Consider the following 26874-nt stretch of genomic DNA (forward strand, 5'->3'; position numbering starts at 1 on the left):
AATGTTCGAAAATGGGTACTCATAGTACCAACATTCGTCATTCGAAAGATAACGCGTCCCTGTGGCCATAGCGTTCTATGGGTAACATACCCTGCGTTTACCCTACAGCTGAAAAGTTCTACGAGTAACGTACGCTTTTCTATACCCTAGCGCGCACTGCATCATGGAACCGGTAACAGAACTATATAAGCTTGGGTGTATAAGTTACCATCCGATATTGAACAGACATTGCCCCTAATTCCTTGATATATAAAAATCCGTGATTGTCGATGCAGGCAATCCGTAACCATGGCAACATATATCATGCACGGTTGCGAAGGTCGTTCCTTATGACAGCAATTTCCAAACCCTTTCAAATAATACAGCAATTACATGTACACGCGAAGACATCCTCAGAGGGAAATAGAAGCACAAATGATCGATCATTGTTTGACTGTGTTGGCAACGGACTATTGATTTCTCACACTCTACAAGTCATTATGATATCTGTGGCTGTCTTCACCTTCGTTTTTTTGCGTGGCCTTACTTTGTCACCCGCTGCTGTTTTCACACCAGTTTTTGCCCCTTTGTTCCAGTTTTGACACCTCATTTGGCAATTTTCGATTCACTCTAAATTATAGCCATATGTTTTGCTCCTTCATTCAAATGGTGTATCTGATGAGCAAGGAGAGTGTTCCCATCGAAATCATATGCCATGGAAGTTTTATCTCCATTTTCATGCCAAAGTTTAATAAGTTGATCTGTGCATAGAAATATCGCTTCTGCCTCAATGACATTGTGCTAGGAAAACTTTCTTCTAAGTCAGATTAACACGGCTATAGGGCCTACCTTACTTTAATATGATCAAGGCCCCTCCTTCATTAGTTTTCGAGATATCGCCTTCAAAGTCCATGTCAAGGAAGTAAGTCGCTTTCGATCTTGCAGCTGAGCTGACTCGCGCCCGTACAGCAAGTTGTGTTCCTGACAAAACATCGCAATATTTTTATACTTTCGCATATCATTTTCAGTAGCCATGGGAAGGCGAAAAGAGTACACATGTGCTGCGGGTCCGTATCCCCACTACTTCTGTCGCCCTCAATACCACTACGAACACGGGACCAGGTGAGTGGTAAGGCCACAAGGACCCTTCGCAAACTGCATATTTATTTAACAATTTGTATTATCTTTTAAGTAGCAAAGTTAGTATTGGACCTTTCCAAAGAAATGATTTCTCTTCCAAACGTTTAGCTCGAAAACCCATCAAACTAAACTTATGTGTTTTCTGAAAGCCTAGATATTGATAAATGCTTTCATTTGAATTTTGTGATTATTGTATACATAATGATCACGTGATAGAAAATTTAATAAGCTTAACCTTTAAAAATCAGGTTTTACCTTCCCCTGTGCAAAGGCTTCAGTTTCGGTCGAACGTTATGTGATCCAAAGCTTCCCGATAAGCCCTACAAAGATTTTTCTTTCAGGTTCTGAAGATCATCTTCCATGATGATGCGACAATTTTTTCGACTGGGATGTTGGGGACTGATCTGTAGTTTACATGTAACATGTGTAACACTCTGAGAATCTATGACGGCCGCATAGCGCATGATGGCGCCCTCAGGAATGCCAAGACTACTCTGGACAGTAGTTCAATACCCCACCCGGATGTACGATGTGTGGGTAGAGTCAACACTACCATTGCATTGTATATGATTCAAGGCACTACTACAGGAGACGACTCACACAACAACGCGACGACCGGGTGCGCGCAGTTCGAACTATTACATAAAGTAGTAACAATATCGATAGCAAGTCACGTTGTATTCGGGAGCATTGCTGAGAAAACGACACGTTTGGAATAAGACAAATCCACCAGAGTTTCCTCAGAGCACAGCTAGAGAAGCAGAGCATTGGCTTTGTGTTTCAGGCGGAGGGCGTGGAAATCTATATATAACAATTTAATCAACGTTACATTCCGCCCTGACATGCGCAGTGTCGAGGTAGACATCGCAAGACAAGGATGACGAAGAAACGGAGTCGTTGTTCGTAAAATGTGACGTTGTGGGATAAGTAAGGTAGTCGGAATGAAGATGTGGTGTATCCGCAGTCGGAAGATCAAGGACTGGTTGATGAGGAAGTACTTTGTAACCGTATTTTTAACGCTCACATGTACAGTATGTATATCATCTGTCGGTTACCTGGTGTACGCTGATCCCGGTGCAGGTAGGCTAAACCTCAGCTCATATTTATATATTCATATTTTAAGTACTTTCAGTTTTATTCAATTGTCGCGGAGCAAATTTTTGTTTGTTTTCGATAAGTGTATCTTTCGTCTTTGGTTTGTTTCGTTGACAAGTGCTGTTGTGTTCGTGGACTGTTGGTTGCCAAATAATGGTATAATTCGAATATGACCTCTTCGGCTTGCACGGCCCACAAGCATTCTTCCGTTGCCACGATGTCTGTGTGTTATAAATACGTGAGTGAATTTTGACCGGTCAAACATTAAGCGTTTCCACTCAGTTGTTCGGTTAACAAAAACGAGCTCCTACTAAATGACGTAATCTCCTTGGTATTAAATCAACGTCGTGTGTTTTTATAAGTGATAACAATATCCGTGAACATGGCAATAATTAACAGCTAGATGTCCATGGATGGCGGATTTCGTACATTCGGATGAAGTCTTCATATTCAGCGATCTACGGCGAAATTTGACTTACACTGTACAGTTAGTTTATACCTGTTCTTCGCCTCGTCTTATACTAGTGGTAGTGTCATTGATCCAGTAATGTGTATCAATGTGATTATTTTCAATACGATTAACACAAACCTGTCTCCTGTATCATGCGTCTAGCAAGCTTTCACACCGTACACATGGAAGGGAAATTTTATCACGTTTTATAAGCCGTATTCCTACGGTAGCGCTCCTTTACATAATATTTGCAGAATTTGTTACACTGTATTTCCTTGGAAACGGTGTCTTATATTCATAAGGAAGAGAATTGCGAACATGACACTCTTCATGTCACATGTCTCGTCTCATGGCCATTTTGTGCTGTCGTTCACAGTTGCGGTCAAATTTGTAGGTGACGTGTCTTCAATGATATTGTGGACAGCATGAATAAAACACACGCAGTTTATGTCGTGCACATAATTTTAGTAAAACAACTACAACCTCAAGTACAGAAAACCAGAAAACTCAGTCTTTACATCGGAAATGGTTTTGAACTGGCAAAATTTTTCGAGATATCGCAGCCATGCTGCGTTTACGAAATTGAGCAGATCGCATGCTGGCGGCATTGATGAAAAGCATGACCCGATCATGGCCCATTTGTGAGTGATACGCCTATGATTTCCTTTCACGTAGTCTTGGCCCCAACTTCCCTAGCTTCTAATGGGCCGACAGTTAGAAAAAAAGTGCTGGCAGAACGGCATGATAGTTATCTGAAGGCGGGGCAGTGTGTCCTTCCTTTCACGGTCATTCCACAAATTTGTTTTATTCAACTTTCAACAACATAAAAACAGGCTTTGGTGGTGGTGATGATGGATTTAAGTCTGTGTGTTGCCAGACAATGCATATCAATATATACTTCAGCTAGCACCGCATGTGTGGACAGGTTTTCCATTTTATGGAATTTGATTGTATGGTGTGAAAAGTCTAAATTATCTGACATGCCAGCAAACTCCCGGAATCAGAAATTATGAGAATATTATTACATACAGTGTGATGACCTAGAGGTCAAAGGATTATTTTGTAATTGTATGATAGAGTGTTGACTAGTCATTACTTTCAGTAAAGATTTTTTTTTGGTGCATTGTGTCAGGTAAAATACAATTTTCTTGTTAGTCATTTTGAATATTTGCTCCGATGATGAAATCAATAGAGTGCAATGTATCTTATTTTTGAAATTTTGAAACTCATCAGCTGATCTGTATAGATTTCGTGAAAGCAATCAATTTATTGTATCCACAATTTTACTGATAACAAAAAATAATTGTCTAGATTATGTGTGTTTTTAGTTGATAAACCATACCCAGAATTAATTACATTTGGTAGTCTCTCTTCACACACCATCTCCCACAAGTCATGAAACATAGACCCTAGATATGATGAAACTAATGTTAGCTTGTGCCCGCTGATCACAGACAAACCACAGACACTGGAGCCGGAAGATCACTTTTATATTGACAGACAGAGATTTTCAATGAGTCTTCTAATTACATAACACTATTGTGACAGAAACAAAAGAATGCTTTTATAATGACAAGTCTGTAAACAAGTCTCATCTCCAGACCATGTGTTCAGCATACTCTCATCCATGGTTTTGTATTGGATCTGTGTGTGCTGGAAAAACAGGAATACAGGTTACACGACTAAAACTAAACAACAGGCAATAGAAAGACTTGACTGTTGGAGTTCTGCCCCATTCAAACTGTAAGCTAGGTATGTACAATGGCAATATCTCTACAAATTAAAGCAAGTAAAAAAGTTAGGCATGTCAAGTGTGAGGGAATGAAAGGCTGGGATAATATCATCATTTCCTTAGTTAAACTGATCAAAGTTACTTATAATGGACTGTTTAGTCAAGTTATAATATATTATGTCAAGTACATTTTTAAAAAGCGGCTATAAGTGGCAAGTGTGAAGAGTCTCATACAATATATTTAACCCATTGTTTTCTAACTGTGACCATGACAATACTGTCAATGCTGTGACTGAACTTTTTTATTCCAACCACGTGTGTGGAGGGCCGAGGGGCTGTGTTCCAACATTTCATTTCCATGTAGGCTTTTGAAACAACTTTACACACCCTTATGGAGGCAGACTGATAGTGATAGGCCCCTTGACCAGATACTTGGTTGCCAGCCTTAGAACACACCCTGCTGCAGATGTGTTGTGATGTTCTCAACAAATCAAACAAAAATGATCATTGCTGCAATCCGGCACAAAAACTTCTTCGTTGTTTTATTTTCTTGTAAATGCATTTTTATTCAATGTGTGAAATTCCATTAGGGATGTATTGATTTAGAGCCATAAAATTCAAATTCAAAATTCAGGAACTTTACATTGACCTCACGTTTGCTAAGTATGACTTGCTAATTTTGGCCTGGAGGTGTGAGGCCACATGATTCAAAAGCAGAGCAAAACATAGAGCTATGATGTATAATAAATTGTCATTGAACTATAAAATCTGGCTGATTTTATCGTACATTCAGATAAATATAACTGACAATTATTGTCAAATTTATAATCAAAACTTTGATATGCAAATGTCATATCTTACCCAAGACCATCTGAACAACATGCATCCACCATGCACCATGCAAACATCACTGGCAGTCTGTTAAGGTCTGGTGATGTGCAAGACAGAAAAGAAACAGAAACATGACATAAGATAATGCATGAAGATACTTGCATTGTTATTTGGTAAAGTGACGTTGCTAATTGCCGGTGATACCAAAACAAGACAGGTCTTGCAGATAGCATCTGTTTGAGATTTAGGATATTGTTGCATTTGTTTAATTCAAAGTACCGGTAGTCATTTGATTTTAATAAACCGGCGATGACACCGTGTCTAAGTGAACTGACAGTTGAAGGGAAAGGTGATCACGTTGGTTTGCCAAATAAGGTCACCATTGTGGATATCAGAGTTCAAATCCTAATCAGCATACTTGGTTTATCAGTTCACAACTAATATAATAACTAAATGTGTAACAAATAGTAGTAATAATGATAATAATAATAATAATAATAGTAGTAACAGTAGAGTAATGTTGTGAATTTACTGTACCCTGGTATAAGGACGGTCCCTCCACACCTTGGTATAACACTTCATTAGGTTTAGTCCAGTGGGATTTGCAAATTGAATGTCATTAAAATTTATCAACATTCTGGGGAGGACACAAGATGAAATTGAATGCACAGTTTTGATGGAGTAATATCTTCATGTAAGACAAGCTTCACAGAAATATTTTACACTCACTAAATGCCAAGATTTTTAAAGAAATATCAAAGCTAAAAAGTTTGCAGTATTTTGAAGGAAGAGATGTTTGTGATGGTCAATGGACATTTGTAGTTCCTTCCCTTAGAAATGACAAGTAACGTATCAATTAGGCCAAATAAATAAAATGTGTGTGTGTTACCAGTTGCATGCCTTTGAAAATTAGGGTAGGATAATAGAAGGAAATTTTATTACCAGTATTTTTCTTTTTGTTGGCTGAGATGCATAAAATATGGTAAAATTTACCGGAAGCACACATCTTTTTTTATCCTTAGAACGGAATCTCTTATGAGAGGAATATTATTTTCTCACTTGGCTGTGTTCCTACAGTCTGTGACATTTATTAATGGTACCATGCCTATCTTTGTGCAGAAAGGAAACATCTAGCATGTAGATTAGGAGACAGACTGTTTTAGTGAAGGAACTCTTAAACTCACTGGTGATAAATAGAGTGTGCAGGATTCAATATGATATTTTCATAGATCTGGGCTTTACTATCATGTGTCCTTTCTTATCTAATCCCAGCTTAATGGGATATGACTTCATAAATGTATATAATACACCAAATTTTTTTATTTTAAATGCATTTTTAAAAAATCAATGAATTTATTAATATGATGTTTAGCTTCTAGAGAAGAGTAAGGGTCTCAGCTAATTTTGATTTCATTGAAATCTTGATACATCAGTACTGACTTGCAAGTTGTGGTCTGGTAACAATGTGACAATGACACCTTTCACATTTAAGTTGTTGTCATCTTAAGATGAGTATTGTCTCACCTCAGTGTCAAAGAATCCTTTGATTGCAGTCTTTCTTTTCATGAGAAAGCAAAACTAGCAACTTTAGATGGAATGCATCATGAAATTTGTTATGTCACACGTACGGACAGAGAACTTTCCTGGCGCCAGTTAAAATTAGTCGATGTAAACCTTTGGGGATCAAAGGTTTTCCTCTACTCCATTGCCAAGCTTCATGACTCCCTAGCTTTGTGGTGATTAAAGCAAAATGCCATCAGTGTTGATCAATTTCCAATCTTGCCAGTTTTCTGAATTGTTGGCTGTCAGCCCTCTGCTAGCATGACACATCAAATGATTTACATTGGCTGCAGGTCAATACTTCTACTGGAAACGTTTATCAAGATTTGGGCTCCAACGATACTCTAGAACTTTTCTTTCTTGAAGGTTAGCAGTCATGAATGTTACACAAAGATTTGTAAGAAAAGCCATTGTCAATGGCACTCAGGTGTTGCAAAGGTCATATAAGGTCAGGTAACAGTTAGAGACAATATTATCTCTGAGTACTCATCTGACCTGACCTGCTGACCTGCTGACCAAAGTTGTAAAATGCATTTATTCAAACAGTTGAAAACACTGATTTTATCTAGATTCATTAATAATCTTGTATTTTTCTCTAAACCAGCGTCCCTTTCCTGGAATCACAGTCCCTATGGTCTTGCACCATGCATTAATGAATATGAGTGTGTCAGTGTCATCTATGCTTGCTTTGTTTTGTGAATTCAATTTTTGGTTTGTATTACTGTATCAGCAGCCTTACCGGCACACTGCTGTTTCAGTGTGTATGGTTATACAATATCATTTCAATTTATTTCTCATTCAACACCACAGGATAGAACGCCACTGAAAAAGACAGGTCGTACTGAACAATTATCAAAAACAGGTTTAGATCAGTGATGTTAAAATCGAGCAAACTGTTTCTATATGATGAAGTCATGTTTGTGAAGAGCAATGTAAACTATGTCATCTCATGATCAGACTTCTTGCCGAGTGGAAGTAAATTGTATTCAAGTCACGTCACCAATCTGACATGAACTCTCCCTCAGTCATGTAGTCAATGTGAGCCACTGGATATCCCATCATGCAACGCTGCACTTTTGTTGTAATTTTAATGATTTAACCCTAACAGTGTGTTTAGACTTTAAACACTGCTCCTCAAGAATATTGGGTAATATTTTTGTATTTTATTTTATTTTATTGTATTTATGTTATTTCATCTCTGCCTACAACACCTAAAGGCAGCCATATATCAACAAGTTCATACCGGTATAAGTACATCATGGCTAACAAAAACAGAGGTATAAAGCAGGTCAAAGGTCACAATCCCATATTTCATTCAAGACCAAAAGTTGACAATGGAAAACTTCAATCCAAATTACATCATAAAACTTTCAGGCCTTAAGTCCTCTATGCTTGCTACAAATGTGTTACTTAAATGTTAGGACAGAAGAAAACACTGACGTCCTCAACAAAGTTGTGTAAAATTCTAATGTTTGTGAAATAAGTCACTTGAGTTACAAAATTAATTAGTTTCCAGTACTAAAGGAATGTGACAGGGAAGACTCCAAGAAAACATTCCATCACATCATCAATGCATAGATTTATCAGCAGATGTACAGATACAGGATCATGTTATTTGTTGAAACATCATAAAATACATGTACAAAGATAATATGGAAGAGAGCACTTTGCAGTAAAACATGCCTGGAGATTATCACTGTCTGTACTGTCTGCAAAGATGTCAATACGTGCAAAGATGCATGCATGAGTCTCATCAGCTGCTACAGTGATGGGTTATTTGAGAACATTAACTTAATGCCATATTTCATTCCAGACAAAAGTTGACAACTCTTTGCACACATACTGAGTTGGCATGTCAGCAAAAGTTCATTTCACTTTAAATTATCAACTTTAAAGTTTTACAACTGCAATTACACCGTATATGATGTATGATGATTAACCTCTGTAAAATGGCAGTTTATACAGGTGTTCACAAATTGAAAAACATTCCTTGTTGAATAGAGCTTCATATCTGAGGGCTAAGTGGGGTGCATTTGTTAATTTTAATATGTTCATTCCCACAGTCACGGACTGCTTGGGAAGTTCCAGAGGGCATGGAGTTGCTTGCAGGAATGTTCTTTTTTGTAATAAAACCATGTATTCGGTGAAAGTTGTGTCTTTTGTTAGGCTGTCAAGAAAGTTAAATGAGTATACATCAGTGAATTGAGTAAGAATGTTTGATAATTTTTAGTCCCCACGGACACCGTCCGGGGGGACTTATAGGTTTGGTCATGTCCGTGCGTGCGTGCGTGCGTGCGTGCGTGCGTGCGTGCGTGCGTGCGTGCGTCCGTCCGTTCACGCAGATATCTCAGAGATGCCTGGAGCGATTTCATTCAAACTTGGTACAAGGATTACTTCATATGTCATACAGATGCACGTCGATTTGTTTTGTAATGCGATCCAATATGGCTGCCAGGCGGCCATTTTATTACGATTTTTTCATGTACAGAGCCATAACTCAGGCATGTTTCAACTGATTTTATTCAAAGTTGGTACAAGGACATTGACCAATGTCATAGATATGCACGTCAATTTTTTTTGTGATACGATCCAATATGGCCGCAGTGCGGCCATTTTGTTACGATTTTTTCATGTACAGAGCCATTACTCAGGCATGTTTCAACAGATTTTATTCAAAGTTGGTACAAGGACATTGACCAATGTCATAGCTATACACATCAATTTGTTTTGTGATACAATCCAATATGGCCGCTGTGCGGCCATTTTGTTACGATTTTTTCATGTACAGAGCCATAACTCAGGCATAACTCAACCGATTTTATTCAAACTTGGTACAAGGATATTGACCTATGTCATGCACATGCACATTGATTTGTTTTGTGATACAATCCAATATGGCCGCCGTGTGGCCATTTTATTACATTTTTTCATGTCCAGAACCATAACTCAGACATGTATCAAGTGAATTTATTCAAAGTTGGTACAAGGAGATTGACCAATGTCATACATATGCACATTAATTTGTTTTGTGATACGATCCAATATGGCTGCTGTGCGGCCATTTTGTTATGATTTTTTCATGTACAAGCCATAACTCAGGCATATCTCAACCAATTTTAATCAAATTTGCTATAAGGACATTGACCTATGTCATACATATGCACATTTATTTGTTTTGTGATACGATCCAATATGGCCACCGTGTGCCATTGGTGGCCATTTTATTACGATTTTTCCATGTCCTGAACTACAACTCACACATGTATCAAGCGAATTTATTCAAAAGTATTTTATCACAGACCTAATGAAGAGGACTCTATCCTCTCTGAGGACCTGTAATCAAAGTACCCATTAACAGTGGGGACTGTGTCATCAACGATGACTTGTTCTGAATGGAATTGGTATGCATGTACATGTATTAGATGAATACTTAGTATGATAGCTCAAAAAGCTGTAAACATTTCTCTAGTGCCTATAGTTGTACTGTATATCATTTATTGAGCTTTCCGAAACTGTCAGTGGTAAAATGAACACCAAACCACTTCCTGTCTCATAGAAGTTTACCAAGAAAGTCTATTCAGTCATCTCTCTCTCTCAGTCAATTTTCTACCAATAGTCACAGACAGAAATTACAAAGCATATATTTAGCTTGCTCAAAGAATTTATGGACATGTCCGACTGATTACATCATAGACGGAATTCTTTCAGATGATACAGAGTTGAAATGCTCTTCATTAGAGAATGTTTTAACTTGTTGCATTGCAGACATTTGACATCTAAGTAGATACAGGTGTCACTTTACAAATTCTTTGTGAATTATTTTGAAGATGCTCAGACGATTGGTAATTTTTGTCTCGCCATTGTAGTAGTTGTATTGCCTTCAATTGGATAGACAGATGTTCTGTCCTACCACAATACACCAAAAGCCATAAATGTTATCTATGAAAATAGTTTTCTCCAAACCACCAAAACAATGAAGATGGCAAAATCAATTTCAAGTGTTGACTTCTATAGGTAGTTAATGAGTTGGAAGTAGATGTGTTAAACTTTTACTACTATTTTACGAGGAGCAAATTTCTATTCTTTTTGAGAAATTTTAAAAATTCAACAAATTGTGAAAAATAAATCAAGAAAAGGCAGAGATAATGTACGACACAATCATGTACCACTATCTTGAGAAATGTACTGAATGATAAAGGAAAGCATACCAACTGCATCTTTTTAAGAAATACTTCGGACGAGGCTGTCTGCAGTTCTCTCTGTATAGATTTCTGATCTGAAAGTGAGTCTTTGATTGGTTAAGTTATTTGTCACTGGCGGGACAGGTAGCGAAGAGAGCCAGTGTTATGGAGTGTCAGGCAGTGTTTTGTGTCAAAGAAAGCAACATTTTTTGGCAGGTCCTGATTTTACTGTGTTTTCAGGTGTGCACTGCCATGAGTCAGGAACTGAAAGATTGTTACCAGTATGAAGCTGAACCACACAGTTCCTTAAGGCGTGTCAGAGCAAAGAAACTCAGTCTATTTATGAGCATAACTGAGTGACAGTTTCAATTCTTGTGCATGTATTTGTAATATTGACTGCTTTATTACTCTCTTGATTTGAATTTCAGTGAAAAGCAAATACTTCTGTCACTCAGCAACAGTATAGTTGAATTAATTAATTAAATATACAGAGCTTTGAAAGGTGTCAGTTCAAACTGAAGTAAATTGGCTTAGCCTTGGCATTTTGAAAAGGATTTTATTTCTTGAATATTCCTGCCTTTCTTCCAGTTTGGCAGAGAGGTGGCATTTTGAGAACAGAGAAGAATTTCCTGAAAGTTGAATTTCACAACATAGAATTTTCTAGGTCAAATCACAAGCAGTAAAATACTGTTCAAACAGGTTTATTGTGTGGTAAACTTTTGATATGTTGACACTACTGAGATGAATAAACCAGTGCTTTTGTGTCCTGACCATTGCAGCTCACATGACCTCAGAAACTGGGTTCAACAAACTTTGTATGCTTTCAGATTAGTGGTGCTGTTACCATGGAAATGCCAAAGCCTTGAAAGTGGTTTTGCATAGTGTCACCCTGTTGAGGGAGTTTCAACCTGATGATTTGTGAGACAAATATTTATTTAGGACAACATGACCTCAGTGTTAGCCTCAGCCTTGGGCCACCTTATTGTCATGTGTGTTTGCTTAACGACTTTGAATGTTTGTCTACCATTGAAATCAACCCTTCACTTTTGCTGTGCTTTGTGAAAAATAGTCAAAGACAAGGTAGCTCCAGTGTTGCTGTACTTGACTATTTGCATGGTAATTTCTCCCACAGTTCCTTTCTGTTTTGGGATGTTGAAATATTGCATTGACCATAGTGTTATTTGTTAACTGTTTGAATGTATTTTGTGGAGATTTTTGAAGCTTGCTGTAATATGTAAGTTTGTGAGAAATCAATTGTTGACATAGAACCCTCACAAAGATATGTGTCATATGTAACCATGGAAATAAGTAAGAAAACTTTGTGAAATGCTTAGAAAAAATCCCAGAATCTTGGCATGCTGAAAATTTGTAATTGTATTCGTACAGTTACATGCTTTGAGTTGGGTTAGGTGACATACTTTTTTGCAGTTGACTTGCTTCTGAAAGCAAAAGTACAGCACTTCATTGCAAAGTGTATTATACTATGCAATGAAGTGAAATTTGTGGATCTCCCTTGGAATTTTTGTCTTCGTTAAATGTTTGATACTCTTTATTGAAGGATTATCAACAATTATGATTCTGCTCATGTTACTTTCATTGTAATGCCTTCAAATTTAAACCAACACGGATGTGATTTTAGTCCTGAAGTCTATTGTTCTGTACAGACATTGTACAGACGCGTGACTCCCATGATTCCCTGTAGGTCAAATCTCAGAGTAGGTGGTGTGAAATATTGCTGGTAGGCGGCAGTATTTTTTCATTCCCTTTGTCAGTCAACAATGCCATTCTGTTGACTTTATTCTGCTGAATCATATGTAATTTGTCATATACATTTGGTAATGATTGGTGGTGTGTGGTTACCCTTCTACAATTTCACTTTACTCAATGACATATATAAAACTACTCTACAATCTTTATTTTAGCTCTGTGTTGCCAAAGCAATGTAGTGTGTGCCTCCAACTAAAACATTTTAACTTTTAACCCTTTGATTGCTGTAATTTTTTCCCACCAAAATTTCAGTACATTTTACTAATTTTAATGAATTTTTCTGTGATTTTCCTGATTATTTTGGACCAAAGGAACATCACATTTCATTGGCAAGAGCTTCTTATCAAAATTTTGGCAAAAATCTGAAAAAAAATTTACTGGGGTATATTTTAGTAGGTAACAGAAAGTGACTTTGGCGCTCAAGGGATTAATCAAGTTTGCCTCAAGAAAACTTCAAATGATTCTATTCCAAAATTACAATAAAAAAATCAGGGCCATGTCACCATGCAAATTTTGTCATTACAGAAACAGTTGATCTAAAATTTTCTGATATTTGAAATTCAAAATGGCTGCTATGTCTACCTTAACTCTGTAGAGTCTAAGAGAAATTTAAAATTTTTGATTTTCACAAAAACAAGACCATGAAAACATCATTTACTCTTCCATGCTTCAGTCTTCAAAATAAGAACTCATAGCAGAATACTGGTGAAGCATTGTAAAAATTTCTGAATATCTGTCCTTGAAGTGCATTCACAATGTCAGGTATAATAATTGTCACAAATACTGGACTGTCAGGTGGCTATTTCCAGCCTCACTGAACAGTATCCTTGATTTAACCTTATTACTTTGTGTATGTACATTTGTACAAACATGAGACACAACATTGCCATGAGACATGTGCTGTGTAAATGTAGAGTCTATTTGCTGACCTTGTAACATTGTAAAGAAACAATCCACTTGAAATGTGAGTCACCTATGGTATCATCAACTACTGTTACATCCCAAGGTCAATTGAAGATTAGTAATCTTGTAATGTTAAGAATTAAAAAAGGGCAATTAGTAATAGTTCCATTATATTTGTCAAATTATCAACAGTCCAGACTGAGCTATCTCAGTATTTGTATGTGCTGTTTTCTTGCATGCTTACTGGTACTCTGACTTGGTTTTTGCCTATTAAGGTGAATTTATGCTAGGACTCTGAGTCACAGTCAACTAATAGCATGGGATTTCAAACTTGGTCTACCATTCCTGTTATACCCATTTTACATTGAAAATGGTCCAACAACACAATACAGAACAATAGGACCATACCAAATTCTGTATCTATGAAGATGTCTTACAGTCCGGAAATATTCCGGATATGGAATGAAATGGGATATCAGGTCAATTCATACACATCTATGTACAATTCTTTGGAATTTATACAATAACTCTGAATGTTTTAAAGAATTGTTTTTTGTGCTTCAAATCCATAGAGAAAAGATGATTTCATAATATCCTTTGAATTATGGATAAAAATATGAAGATGCAGTTCTCATATGCATTGCATCTCTTTTCTCTCTTGCATCTTAAGCAGCTACCATATGTCTGCAGCTATCTGAGGTCATTTCACTGCAGCCCATAGGGTCATACAGAATATGAAATAAATTTCTTAGTGGGATGACATGGAAATAGTGAAATTCAAATATGACTGTGGATGTAGTGTTTGTGTAAATGTGTATTTTTTCACAAACAATTGAACAATAACAATTTGTTAGGTCTGCTGATCCAGTCATTGGTCAAACGTTTGTTGACTGAACTTCATCAAATATAACTGTTACATAACAATCTTTGTTATTTTCTTTTAGATAACAAAACATGGCAACAAAGTGACTCTTACCCTGAAAATACGGATACCATGTGTTGTCATGTTTATATTTACGCATAATGCAATAGTTGGCCGATGTGTTTCACTTTTTCGTGCCAGGTTGTTAGTTTCTGAGGGAAAAATTATTAAAATGAACTTATTAAGGTTGTATCAGATCTTGTTTTGTTCATGAGTATGATTCAGTGTTACAAAACATGTACAGTTACTGGCAGACACGGCCATAAATGTGTCATAATCCTTTGACAAATTGCCCATACACTAAGCAAATACTTATTTCACAATCTGGTTATATTGATTCGAGCTTCAAAGTTTAACTATCTGAAACTACATTTGAGTATTCATACATACAAACAAAAGCTACTTTTAATTGGTACAACTTAAACAGCAAAGATGGTATATTTGCATTTTAAAAGCTTTGCCACCTGCCTGTCCATCATCAGGTATGCAGCAAAGAACTTTTATTATCATTGGCGACAAAGATAGGTATATTGTGGACATATGTAGCTTAAAAGTAAGCAAAATGTAAAATGTATATTCTTTGATTTATAGACATGACATTAAAACTGTATCAGTTTTGCTTTTTATCAGCAGTGACTGTTATCAAATAATTTGTGTAAAAGTGATGTAATCCATCATATAGGTGTGCATTCAGTGTTCCAGCAAGTGCTTCATCTTGTTCACTTCATAAAAGCTGATGTCGGAATTCCCACATGGATTGTACAAGTCAAAATATGGAAGATTAATTCTTCAATTTTAAGTGTTCAGCTGTAATATGTACAGGATGTTCCAGTCCCCTTGGAGTATCAGAGTATATTGAAGTTGTGTGATTGCCTGATCAATGTTTTCATGGTGAGGTTCCCTTGACATGTAAAATATTATCACCTAAACCATACAGTGTTGATACTCATACTCATAGGTATTACAGTAGGCTGTAGTGCCAGTAGCAGTGTTCATTTAGTTGTCCATCAACAAAGATACAGCATTACTGTAATTCAGATAATATCGGGTCCAAATAATGGCATCACATGTGCCTATCCATACTGTCTACCAAGTGGGCTACAGCGATCTGAAAAAAATGTGAAATTCTGTGCATACAGTCAAGTCAGAGATACGTGATCATCAAAGGTATTTTTTATTACATGATCCAGGTTGCTGTCTGTATCTGCTCCTTATAAATTTTTTTCATGATAATGCAAACATCTGCTTTAGCGTTTCCTCATCAGGACAATCAGCATTGTTCAGTAAAATGCATCTTAATGTAAGGTAGTCTGTACTTTGAAACTGAACCATTTTAACTTTTTAGGAGTGACTGTTCAAATTTTGCTACAAGAGAAATGAATTCTTGAAGATTTACTGCTTTTCAAAATTCAAGATGGTTACTATCCTAGTTGACTCTCTAGGGGAAATTTAAATTTTGGATTTTCACTGAAACAAGACACTTAAAAGTCACATATTCTACAATCTTCCAAGTGAGTCAACAAAAACAACTTAACCCTGAAGTATTTCAAACTTTTCTGAATATGCATCAGTACATTATAACTTCATTCCAGTACCTGTATGCTAAGTGGTAGTATGTTTTCTGACACAGGTCTGGCCATGTCCAACATGACAATGTCCATTTATATTACAGTATTTTAGGATTGCCTTATGGCAGCATCATCAGTTTTACTTATTGCCATATTTTTTAAGGTGCAATGCATTTGCTTAATATTTTATAGCAGTACAAATCTTTCATGGATTTGTGATTGCAGTGCGTGATGTATACATGTACTGCTTAGTAAACATATAAGATACAAATTGTCTTGTACAAAAATAATTATTAAAGTAAACATAACTGTGGTATATATAAGGTTAAAACTGTATGAGTCCACCATAATGCCATTTCACCATACCTTTACCCACCATGCCCTCCTCCAGTCCACCATAATGCCATTTCACCATACCTTTACCCACCATGCCCTCCTCCCAGTCCACCATAATGCCATTTCACCATACCTTTACCCACCATGCCCTCCTCCCAGTCCACCATAATGCCATTTCACCATACCTTTACCCACCATGCCCTCCTCCCAGTCCACCATAATGCCATTTCACCATACCTTTACCCACCATGCCCTCCTCCCAGTCCACCATAATGCCATTTCACCATACCTTTACCCACCATGCCCTCCTCCCAGTCCACCATAATGCCATTTCACCATATCTTTACCCACCATGCCCTCCTCCCAGTCCACCATAATGCCATTTCACCATACCTTTACCCACCATGCCCTCCTCCCAGTCCACCATAATGCTATTTTCACCATACCTTTACCCACCATGCCCTCCTCCCAGTCCACCACAATGCCATTTCACCATACCTTACCCACCATGCCCTCCTCCCAGTCCACCATAATGCCATTTCACCATACCTTACCCACCATGCCCTCCTCCCAGTCCACCATAATGCCATTTCACCATACCTTTACCCACCATGCCCTCCTCCCAGTCCACCATAATGCCATTTCACCATATCTTTACCCACCATGCCCTCCTCCCAGTCCACCATAATGCCATTTCACCATACCTTTACCCACCATGCCCTCCTCCCAGTCCACCATAATGCCATTTCACCATACCTTTACCCACCATGCCCTCCTCCCAGTCCACCATAATGCCATTTCACCATACCTTTACCCACCATGCCCTCCTCCCAGTCCACCATAATGCCATTTCACCATACCTTTACCCACCATGCCCTCCTCCCAGTCCACCATAATGCCATTTCACCATACCTTTACCCACCATGCCCTCCTCTCACTCCCCATTGTGAGTTGGATTGGCCTGACAATGACACTTCTTTTGTTGAATTGGACCAAAATTATTTTTCTTACCCTTTGTCTGTTGTTCAGAATTCTATAAAACTTTTCACTCAACACACCTTTACAATATTCAAAGGAACCATTGACCTGGAAAATCATACAATAAAACGACATCTACAATTAGAGGCCCTGTCAATACAAGTTCAATGTTGGTCCCAACCAGATGTTGAATATCAAACATTTCATTGCCTGTGTTCTCATGCATCAAACAAAGTGTGTTTGTATTTCATAAATCAGGGTATCACTGAGTATACCTGGGATACAATCAGATAATAAACTATGGGTAGAAGCACCTGGTCAGGATTTGTGAAAATGCCAGATACAAACACAAAGAAAAGGGCCAGTGGGAAAATCCAGAAGTTAAGTTAGGAAGTACTTGCAATCATGCATATCATGGGTTGGAACTATATGCACAATGAGATGTTTGATGTCTTTTTATAAATACTGGCATATAGTTGAAAAACCTCACACATTGCAGTTGACGTCAATTCAGTGATGCCATTACTTTCGTTCATACCATTACAGTCTGTACGTACAGTGTTTGCACATCATACAGGTGTGTAAAATATATTTTTGTGTTACTATAAATGCCAGAAAATCTGGCAAGTAATAGTGGATTGTTTCAGCCTGACCATTTGGTAAGTGTAAAAGGTTTTGACCTGCTCTGGACAACATGGCGGATGGATGAAATGAGGATAGGCTTTGAAAACCAATGACAAAGAACTAAGTTCAGCCTTGGTACATTTGGCACTGAACTGGCTATACCAGCTGGGACATCAACATACAGTTGAAATGCATTATGGGTACTTTCACTGGTTTTACAATAGGTGTATCCGTAGGGCAGATCCAAGGTCATGTCCTTGGACTTTGTAGGGTTCATTATTCAAATTAATACAGTATGACTGTCAGACAAACTTGTGTTTGTATCTTCAATATACCGTAGCTAGAGCAATAGTGACACAGTCAACATACCGGTACATCACATGATACAAACGTGAACTTACCAGGTATACTAATTAGTTCAGCATTTTTGCTGAGTTGTGGGTATCTAGGGAATGGTTTCAGGATCTGTTACCCATTTTTTTGGCTTCTTACTCAGAAGTGAAAGAGATAGTTTTTCCCGTATTTTCAGGTGAACTTTATGCAAAAGATACTAGATATCCAAATATCTTCCCTTTTCACAAAGAATGAACAACTAAAAACTGTTTTGTTGCTTCCAAACTAACAGAGATAACGCTAACATCCAATATTGACCACTGGAAAAGTTGCTTATTGTGACATTTCAACAATCAAATTCAACTCCATTGGTAGAGATGTGTTCATTTTCAAAGAGGAATGATCATGTTTTGCTGAATTTACTGGTTGAATTTCCCAATCAAAAATTGAATTGAAATCTTTTGATAAGAAGGAAACAGTTTCCATGGCAACAAGTAATATTTTGTTGTCATTTGCAAGGAATAAAACCAAAATTTGACATCCCTTATAAAGGAATATGAAGACACTATCAGGTTGTTGATAGCACATTATTGCACATGGAGTTGCTACGTCTTTCATTTGACAATTGTCGTGATCAGTCACTCATTTGCTGAGGTTTGCCAGCCTGTCCTAAGTGCTATGTGAAACTGTTAGAGGAATTTTATGTTTCTAAATGTCAAGGTTGCTGATCGCTACTTATTTTCCCTTTTCCTCCCATTCAACAATCATCTGTGCACAAACTCATGTACGCTGTCATTCATCTCAGAGGTTGACGTCAGTTCTGTGCATTCAGAGTGTGTGACTAAAGCTTCTACACCAATGGAGCATGGCTTTTCTATTGATGTTGTCAACATGCCTGCTTATTCACACAGGTGGTTTCTTTGGAAACTACCATTACAATGGAGCTATAGAATAGCATACAGTCATTTTATCTGCTACTGGTGACAGTTATTTACCAAGCCTAGGCATGTCTGGCTTCAAGCCTTGGCCATATTTTATGAATATGTCATCTGAAAATCTTCATAATGTCATCTTTTTTGGCATTGATTAGATTTTAGTGCTGTAGACTTAATTTTCAGCATAATTTGAGTTTACTTATTGTTGAGCTGTATGTTGCTGAAATTGACACTTTCTTAAAGTTTATGAAACCAATAATTCCACATGAGGATCGTGGAATGACGTGATAAAATGTCCATTTCAGTACTGAACAGTAAATATTTCACAGATTTTTATCTTAGATAACAGAAGGTACTGGTAAACACGGACTCAGTCACAGGTTCACATGATGATTAGTCATTTCATGATTACGACAATGCAGGGTCTCATAGCTTGTGCAAATTAGTAGCTTAATGTGGCCAGAAAATCGACATTGATCAAGACATTGAAATGGATTAGTGCACCATTCATGCATACATCATTGCATACCAGTTATGATGACTTGGGTACTGATACATGCATTGGAGTTTACATACAGCTGTTAAATTGCACAAGGACAGAAATGACCTTCAAACACTGCTGAATCATGTCATATCATAATAATAAATAAATAAATACATGTAGATAAATAGATAAAAACAACAGCAGTGGCATATATTTATTCATGTTCAAATTGCTGAATCATTTCCCATTGTAAAGATATGTAAATAAATGAATAGATAAGCAAATAAACAATAACAAAATGCTAAATTTGTACAAGAAGCAGGGTTTTGGTACTTTACTTGCATTTCATTTATAGCATTGTTTGCTCATTTGAGAATGCTGATAGTTGCTGTGAAAAATGAAAATATCAAATATAACAGAGACAAAGTAAATAAAAATTTCCTGTCATCCCTCTACTGTACTAAGTAAAGGAAGTTTCAATTATTCATGTCTTAATCTGTATCATGGAACCCTGTATGGTTCACAGTCTATTTCATTATATACTGTAAATTCAAGTCTAAATTTCTTGTCAGTTCATTTGTGCATTTCAATGATTATGATTCAATGCAACATCATGAAAGGAAGACCTGTTCCAAGGGAAATGGAAGGTAATTCAATTTACAGCCCTTTTTAAATCGCCAGGTATAAAAACGGGTTATTTAGTTCCAAGTAAAGTGCAGTAAAGTTGACTTGATGGCATTATCGCCTGCTATGCTCTGTTTTGTACATCTTGCTCTATCTGTGGAAGCCAGACAGATTGTATTATGTCTAATTTACAATCTGAACATCCCGGTACAAAGGTCAGTGAAAGCTGAGAGTAGATGACAAGGTTACAGAAAGATAAAACCAGTCTCTTTAGGATTTTTTACCAATACTCTCTATAGCTATATGCTGCATATATATTTGCTTACATGTATACAGTACTTTATCAGGTAATAATCACCAACCTATTTTATTTTATCAAAGTGAAGTTGCTTACGAACTTGGAAATCAGCAAGCTACATTTCAAGACAGGTGTACATGTAGCTCTGTCATGAAATTCCAAATAAGTTAAATTATACATGAATCCTGTACAGTATACAGTATGCCCAAAGGGAACTTCTCAGCTGCTGTAAACTATGGAATCCACTTTGTTTGGAAAATGTGTGATGTATCACAGGCTTTAGTGTAGGTCATTTATCATGTGTACGGTATATGCTGTAATAAATGAAGCAAAATTGCCACATATGTTTCGTTTGACTACTGATAATGAAATGCTACATTGGCAGGCAATATGATTATGCAATGGTTGTAAACAGACGCTGAAGCGTCATCAATGATTCACTGTACTGCCTGCCTACGTTATTGTTATGCATTATTCCATACTGGTCATGTATTGCAATTATTGTGAGATTTTCACTTGACATGGGCCTTTGATTTTGAAAGGATGCAAATGTATTTACATTCTCAGTTGAAAGCTAAAACCACTAGTGAAGTAATGTCAAGGGCAGCTAGTCTTCAGGTGCATTGTGGGATTGGTAGGTTTAAGGTTTACAAATAGCCTCCATTTTATTGCAGGTGTATTGTTCTACTTTTCCTAAATCAACAGAATTCAGAAATATGCAATATGACTTTAATATTAAATAGTTGAATTACCAAGTGTGGCACATATTTTTTCTTGGTAGTAAAATAAATCAAGAGAGTAACATTCACTATACAACACAACAACTGTCACACACCTGCTAGGCTGATGTACCCAGGCTTTCTACTCAGCTATTTACTATGGACAATTACCCTAAGAGGAGTTTCTATGTGTAGCCTGGTTTAGCAGTTACAAATGATCCCTCAGCAAAACCCAGTTCAGCCAGGACAGAATAAGAGATCCAGTTACCTTTATATACCAATGCATCCTGATATTTCCGTACCTTCCATATTCTGAAAATACCTTCCATATGCTGAAAATTGTTGGAATACCTTTGTAATTTTTAGTATCATCAGTAAATGTACCTGTAATATTCTTGTGAATTCCTTTAACATATCATTGTGATAAGAGAACTTATATTCTATCAACTACAATAAACTTTTCTGTTTTGTTTTTTCCAGCCAATGCTCTTGTGTACTCCTCATTTTCCATAAAAGAAAGTTTTGGTATTAAGATACGAGACTGGGGATTCAAACTTCGAAATGTGAACAGTCAGGGCAATGCTACAGATCCACACCATGACACTGCTGATGATGAAAATATAGAATATTTTCTTCCTCCTATCAAGTTAAATGAATCAGAAGTTTGTCCTGAAACAAGGCTACCTGGAATACGTAAGTGATTTTACTGTCTTTTAGGCCAGATTACTAGTAAATAGATATTGTGACCATATTAGATAAAAATTTTGACTGTATGAGATTTAGATACTATGAGCATATCAGGATAGTTTGACCATATTAAATGGATATGGTGACCATATCAGGTTGATATTGTAGGCATATTAAATAGATAGTTTGACCATATTAGATGGATATGGTGACCATATCAGATTGATATTGTGGGCATATTAAATAGATAGTTTGACCATATTAGATAGATATGGTGACCATATCAGATTGATATTGTGGGCATATTAAACAGATAGTTTGACCATATTAGATGGATATGATGACCATATCAGATTGATATTGTGGGCATATTAAATAGATAGTTTGACCATATTAGATGGATATGATGACCATATCAGATTGGTATTGTAGCATATTAAATAGATAGTTTGACCATATTAGATGGATATGGTGACCATATCAGATTGATATTGTGGGCATATTAAATAGATAGTTTGACCATATTAGATGGATATGGTGACCATATCAGATTGATATTGTGGGCATATTAAATAGATAGTTTGACCATATTAGATGGATATGGTGACCATATCAGATTGATATTGTGGGCATATTAAATAGATAGTTTGACCATATTAGATGGATATGGTGACCATATCAGATTGATATTGTGGGCATATTAAATAGATAGTTTGACCATATTAGATGGATATGGTGACCATATCAGATTGATATTGTGGGCATATTAAATAGATAGTTTGACCATATTAGATGGATATGGTGACCATATCAGATTGATATTGTGGGCATATTAAATAGATAGTTTGACCATATTAGATGGATATGGTGACCATATCAGATTGATATTGTGGGCATATTAAATAGATAGTTTGACCATATTAGATGGATATGGTGACCATATCAGATTGATATTGTGGGCATATTAAATAGATAGTTTGACCATATTAGATGGATATGGTGACCATATCAGATTGATATTGTGGGCATATTAAATAGATAGTTTGACCATATTAGATGGATATGATGACCATATCAGATTGATATTGTGGGCATATTAAATAGATAGTTTGACCATATTAGATGGATATGGTGACCATATCAGATTGATATTGTGGGCATATTAAATAGATAGTTTGACCATATTAGATGGATATGGTGACCATATCAGATTGATATTGTGGGCATATTAAATAGATAGTTTGACCATATTAGATGGATATGGTGACCATATCAGATTGATATTGTGGGCATATTAAATAGATAGTTTGACCATATTAGATGGATATGGTGACCATATCAGATTGATATTGTGGGCATATTAAATAGATAGTTTGACCATATTAGATGGATATGGTAACCATATCAGATTGATATTGTGGGCATATTAAATAGATAGTTTGATCATATTAGATGGATATGGTGACCATATCAGATTGATATTGTGGGCATATTACCGGTAGATAGATAGTTTGACCATACTAGATAGATGCATGCATTGTTTTTAGCAATTGTCCATGAGATGATGAAGCTTTAAGTACTGTAAATTGAGCAGCTAAATTTAGTATGAAACTTGTTTGTACTTTAGCAAATAGTGTCTTCAATAGTCATTACTTTGTTTTAAAAGTTATACTGGTGTTGGACAGAATCATAGAAACAGTGAATTTCTATTAGTTTACCTGTTTTAAGAATGTTTGTTTGTAAGACAAACTCAGGTTGACCCACTTCTCACCTGTAGTACTAGTAAATTGAGGTGAAGGTTCATCCACTAGAATGTCCATCAGACCATCACATGATGGTCAGGTTTGTGATGTCATCATTTACAAACTGTGATGGTGATCCAAAACAGTGATGTCACATCCAAGAGATATCTGTCTTTTGTCTGTGTCCATTTCACAAATATTGATATTGCTAGCTAGATATACCATGGATATAGGTCTCCTAGATAACAGCAATCACTATTATGCCGTTCATACACAGGCCATTGAAACGTCTCTGAAACGGTTCTGGGCCAATACTGACACAGAAAGTTATGTGTGGACACTCCGAAATGGTTCTGAAGCGTTTCAGATTTGAGACGGTTTAGTCGGCCCGACCAGAGCCGTTGTAGGGATTAACTCTATCCGCAAATCGCTGTGTGGACAGACTGAGCCGCTTCAGAAGCGTTTCAAACGCCCTCACGCGACAGGTATTTGTAACATAAAACAAACAACAACCAATATACAATATTCACTTTCGCCATGGCTGCCGACACAGTACTACATCTCGCGGTATACTGGTCCGACGAAGAGATAAGCTTGATACCAAAAACCCTATCAATTCGACCAGAAAAAATTCATTACGATTTGAAAAACGTTGAATTAATAGGAAATTAAAACTGCCGAAATAATTTAGTGGTCGAATTTAATTTGGAACGACGAGGATGAAATTTAAGCGAGACATTTTTGCCATGTTGAGACTGCTTCAAAGCATGGACTGTGAAATTTTGTGAGGTCGACAAATTTCGTAACAAAAAAAACTCAAACGCACGTTGGTGTCACATCAAAATCAAAGTGGCCGCGATTACAAAACGGAACAATCTGTGAGACTGCCACCGGCCGCTCGACGGACGACACGTAAGTTGACATCGTGTGCCAGCCCTTGGAAATATATTGTAACTCCTTGACAGGCAGATGAGATAGTCTTATAGCGTTTGATGCATTGAAAGTTTGTAAAAATAATAAAAAATGACATCACCGATCATAAGAAACGTGGTGTTGAAGATGATAGTTTTTTAAAAGAAGACTATGACGACCATATTTCTGTAAGTATTATCTAACTTTAGAAAACCAACATCTGAAGATTTACTTCCACCAACACCTTTGGATTTGTTCCACTCTTTATTATAAGATTAGTCGAATTTCTGGAAAGTAGGTGTACATTTTCGATGTCTGTGTATCGTCTACACCGAAGTCATATCCGAAAGAGTATAATCAGTTTGCGACCGCGTAAACCTCTCTCTCCCTCTCTCTCTCCGGCATTTCAATGTTTTATATTGTCGACATTTATATATCAGTCTGAAGTTTCAGGTCACTGCTCATTGCAAGTAGTTGATGTCAATTTTTCCGTATCGGGCATGGTCTCTATCGTCACTCTAATTGTTAGTGTTTTCCTGTTATATTCCATATCAAACTCAAAACACAACGTGAACAACGCTGATAATATATTGCATATTTCGTATCGAAAACCGGTAAAGTTCGTAACTGGTGACATGTCACGCCCTGGAGAAAGTTCATCACCATCGATCGAATGTCCGTGGCGCTTTTGCTTCCAAATAGACATATTGAAATGCACAGGGAACTTCGCGGTATGGCAATTATATGAACTTTACCTTGAAGAAAGTCTGTGACTTTAAACTGGCCGTACAACCAACAATAAACATGGCGGAGCAATGATACCGATTTCAGAGACTTCGATTTTTTTTCATTGCGACCTCGACCGCTGGTGAGAGCGAGTCGTCTATTTTTTTCCCACTGGCTATTTGGCTTTGAATTTTCAATCGCCATCTTGCGCTAAGTTAAAGCTAAAAACAAGACGGGCGTTCTCTGTAAATCAATAAGCTTTTGAATATGAAAAAATCGGACATCTGAACCTCAACACGCAGCTTGAAAGTTGTTCTCCGAATCAGGACAGGGACATCGGCCCGGGACATCGGTGAGGCCGGATTTCACGTAGTAGCTATGGAAACCGACGGCTCTGTCTATGGTTCGTTGTAAGAAACCATGCGATGTACGCTCCCTTGGGCCGTGGAATTTCGCCGTATCGCCTCTACAGACTACACCGTCTATTACCTAACCATGCTATTAAACAATCACACGATAGTTCAGTAACATATATCTTCATTAATCTACCGATCATCCACCGTCGAACACTTCGAAAACAATGGTCGCGGTCACGGATTCAAGGACGTTCACAAGAAGAAATTATCAATAAGTGGCGCGCAGAATTATTTTTACTGGTTTTGAGAACTTCTAAAATAACTTGTAATCTGTATATCTTCACATATCGAACCGATATTGTATACCTATCACCGTCGAGAACCGATATTGTATACCTATCACTGTCGAAGTTTATGTCTTTCACTGTAGTAGAGTTCTTTTTATCCAAAACACATATTCAGAAGAGTCCCACAGAGCAGTCAAATGAAAGGATAATTGCTTCAAGCGAATGAAATTGCACGAAAGAATGAAAATCAACAGCACACCATAGACGTGATTTAAAACAATAGAGCTTGTGAATAGGACTATTTGAGTAAAAAGTGCCGTTTTTCTCGCAATTTTAGCAACTGTAACGACCCTTTATTCTTTAATACCTTTCCATAATTGAATTAAACTAGGTTTAGGGCTTATACACACAGTGTACACTGATGTACAGAACTTAAAAAGTATTCTGCTGGTAACGAACAGGGGTTTACACTGTAATGGGCGCAGTAAAACAATGGTCACGTCCATAGATTCAAGGACGTTCACGGGAGACACGATGGCAAATTGTGCAGTGTCGTAAAATTGCTTAGACTAGTTTTGAGAACAGTACAATATCTGGTCATCGGTGTACCGCTACCTGTGAATCGAAACGACAAGTGTAGACCTATAGCTTATATTAGAAATTTTATGGGAGAGACACCACGACTGAGACCGACAGTAGCATAA

General features: G+C 37.0%; 1 protein-coding gene across 1 annotated transcript in view; it reads left to right on the forward strand.

Annotated features, from left to right (window-relative positions):
* Positions 1–1635: 1635 nt before the first annotated feature.
* Positions 1636–26874, forward strand: part of LOC139148459 (beta-1,4-galactosyltransferase 5-like) — a 61904-nt gene continuing 36665 nt past the window's right edge. Inside the window, exons 1-2 of the mRNA XM_070719920.1 lie at positions 1636–2199; positions 21941–22153. Coding sequence (XP_070576021.1) covers positions 2061–2199; positions 21941–22153 — 352 coding nt within the window. The 5' untranslated portion in view covers positions 1636–2060. The remainder of the gene's footprint in view (positions 2200–21940; positions 22154–26874) is intronic.

This window comes from Ptychodera flava, chromosome 13 (assembly GCF_041260155.1).
Source record: "Ptychodera flava strain L36383 chromosome 13, AS_Pfla_20210202, whole genome shotgun sequence".
Classification (NCBI taxonomy): Eukaryota; Metazoa; Hemichordata; class Enteropneusta; family Ptychoderidae; genus Ptychodera; species Ptychodera flava.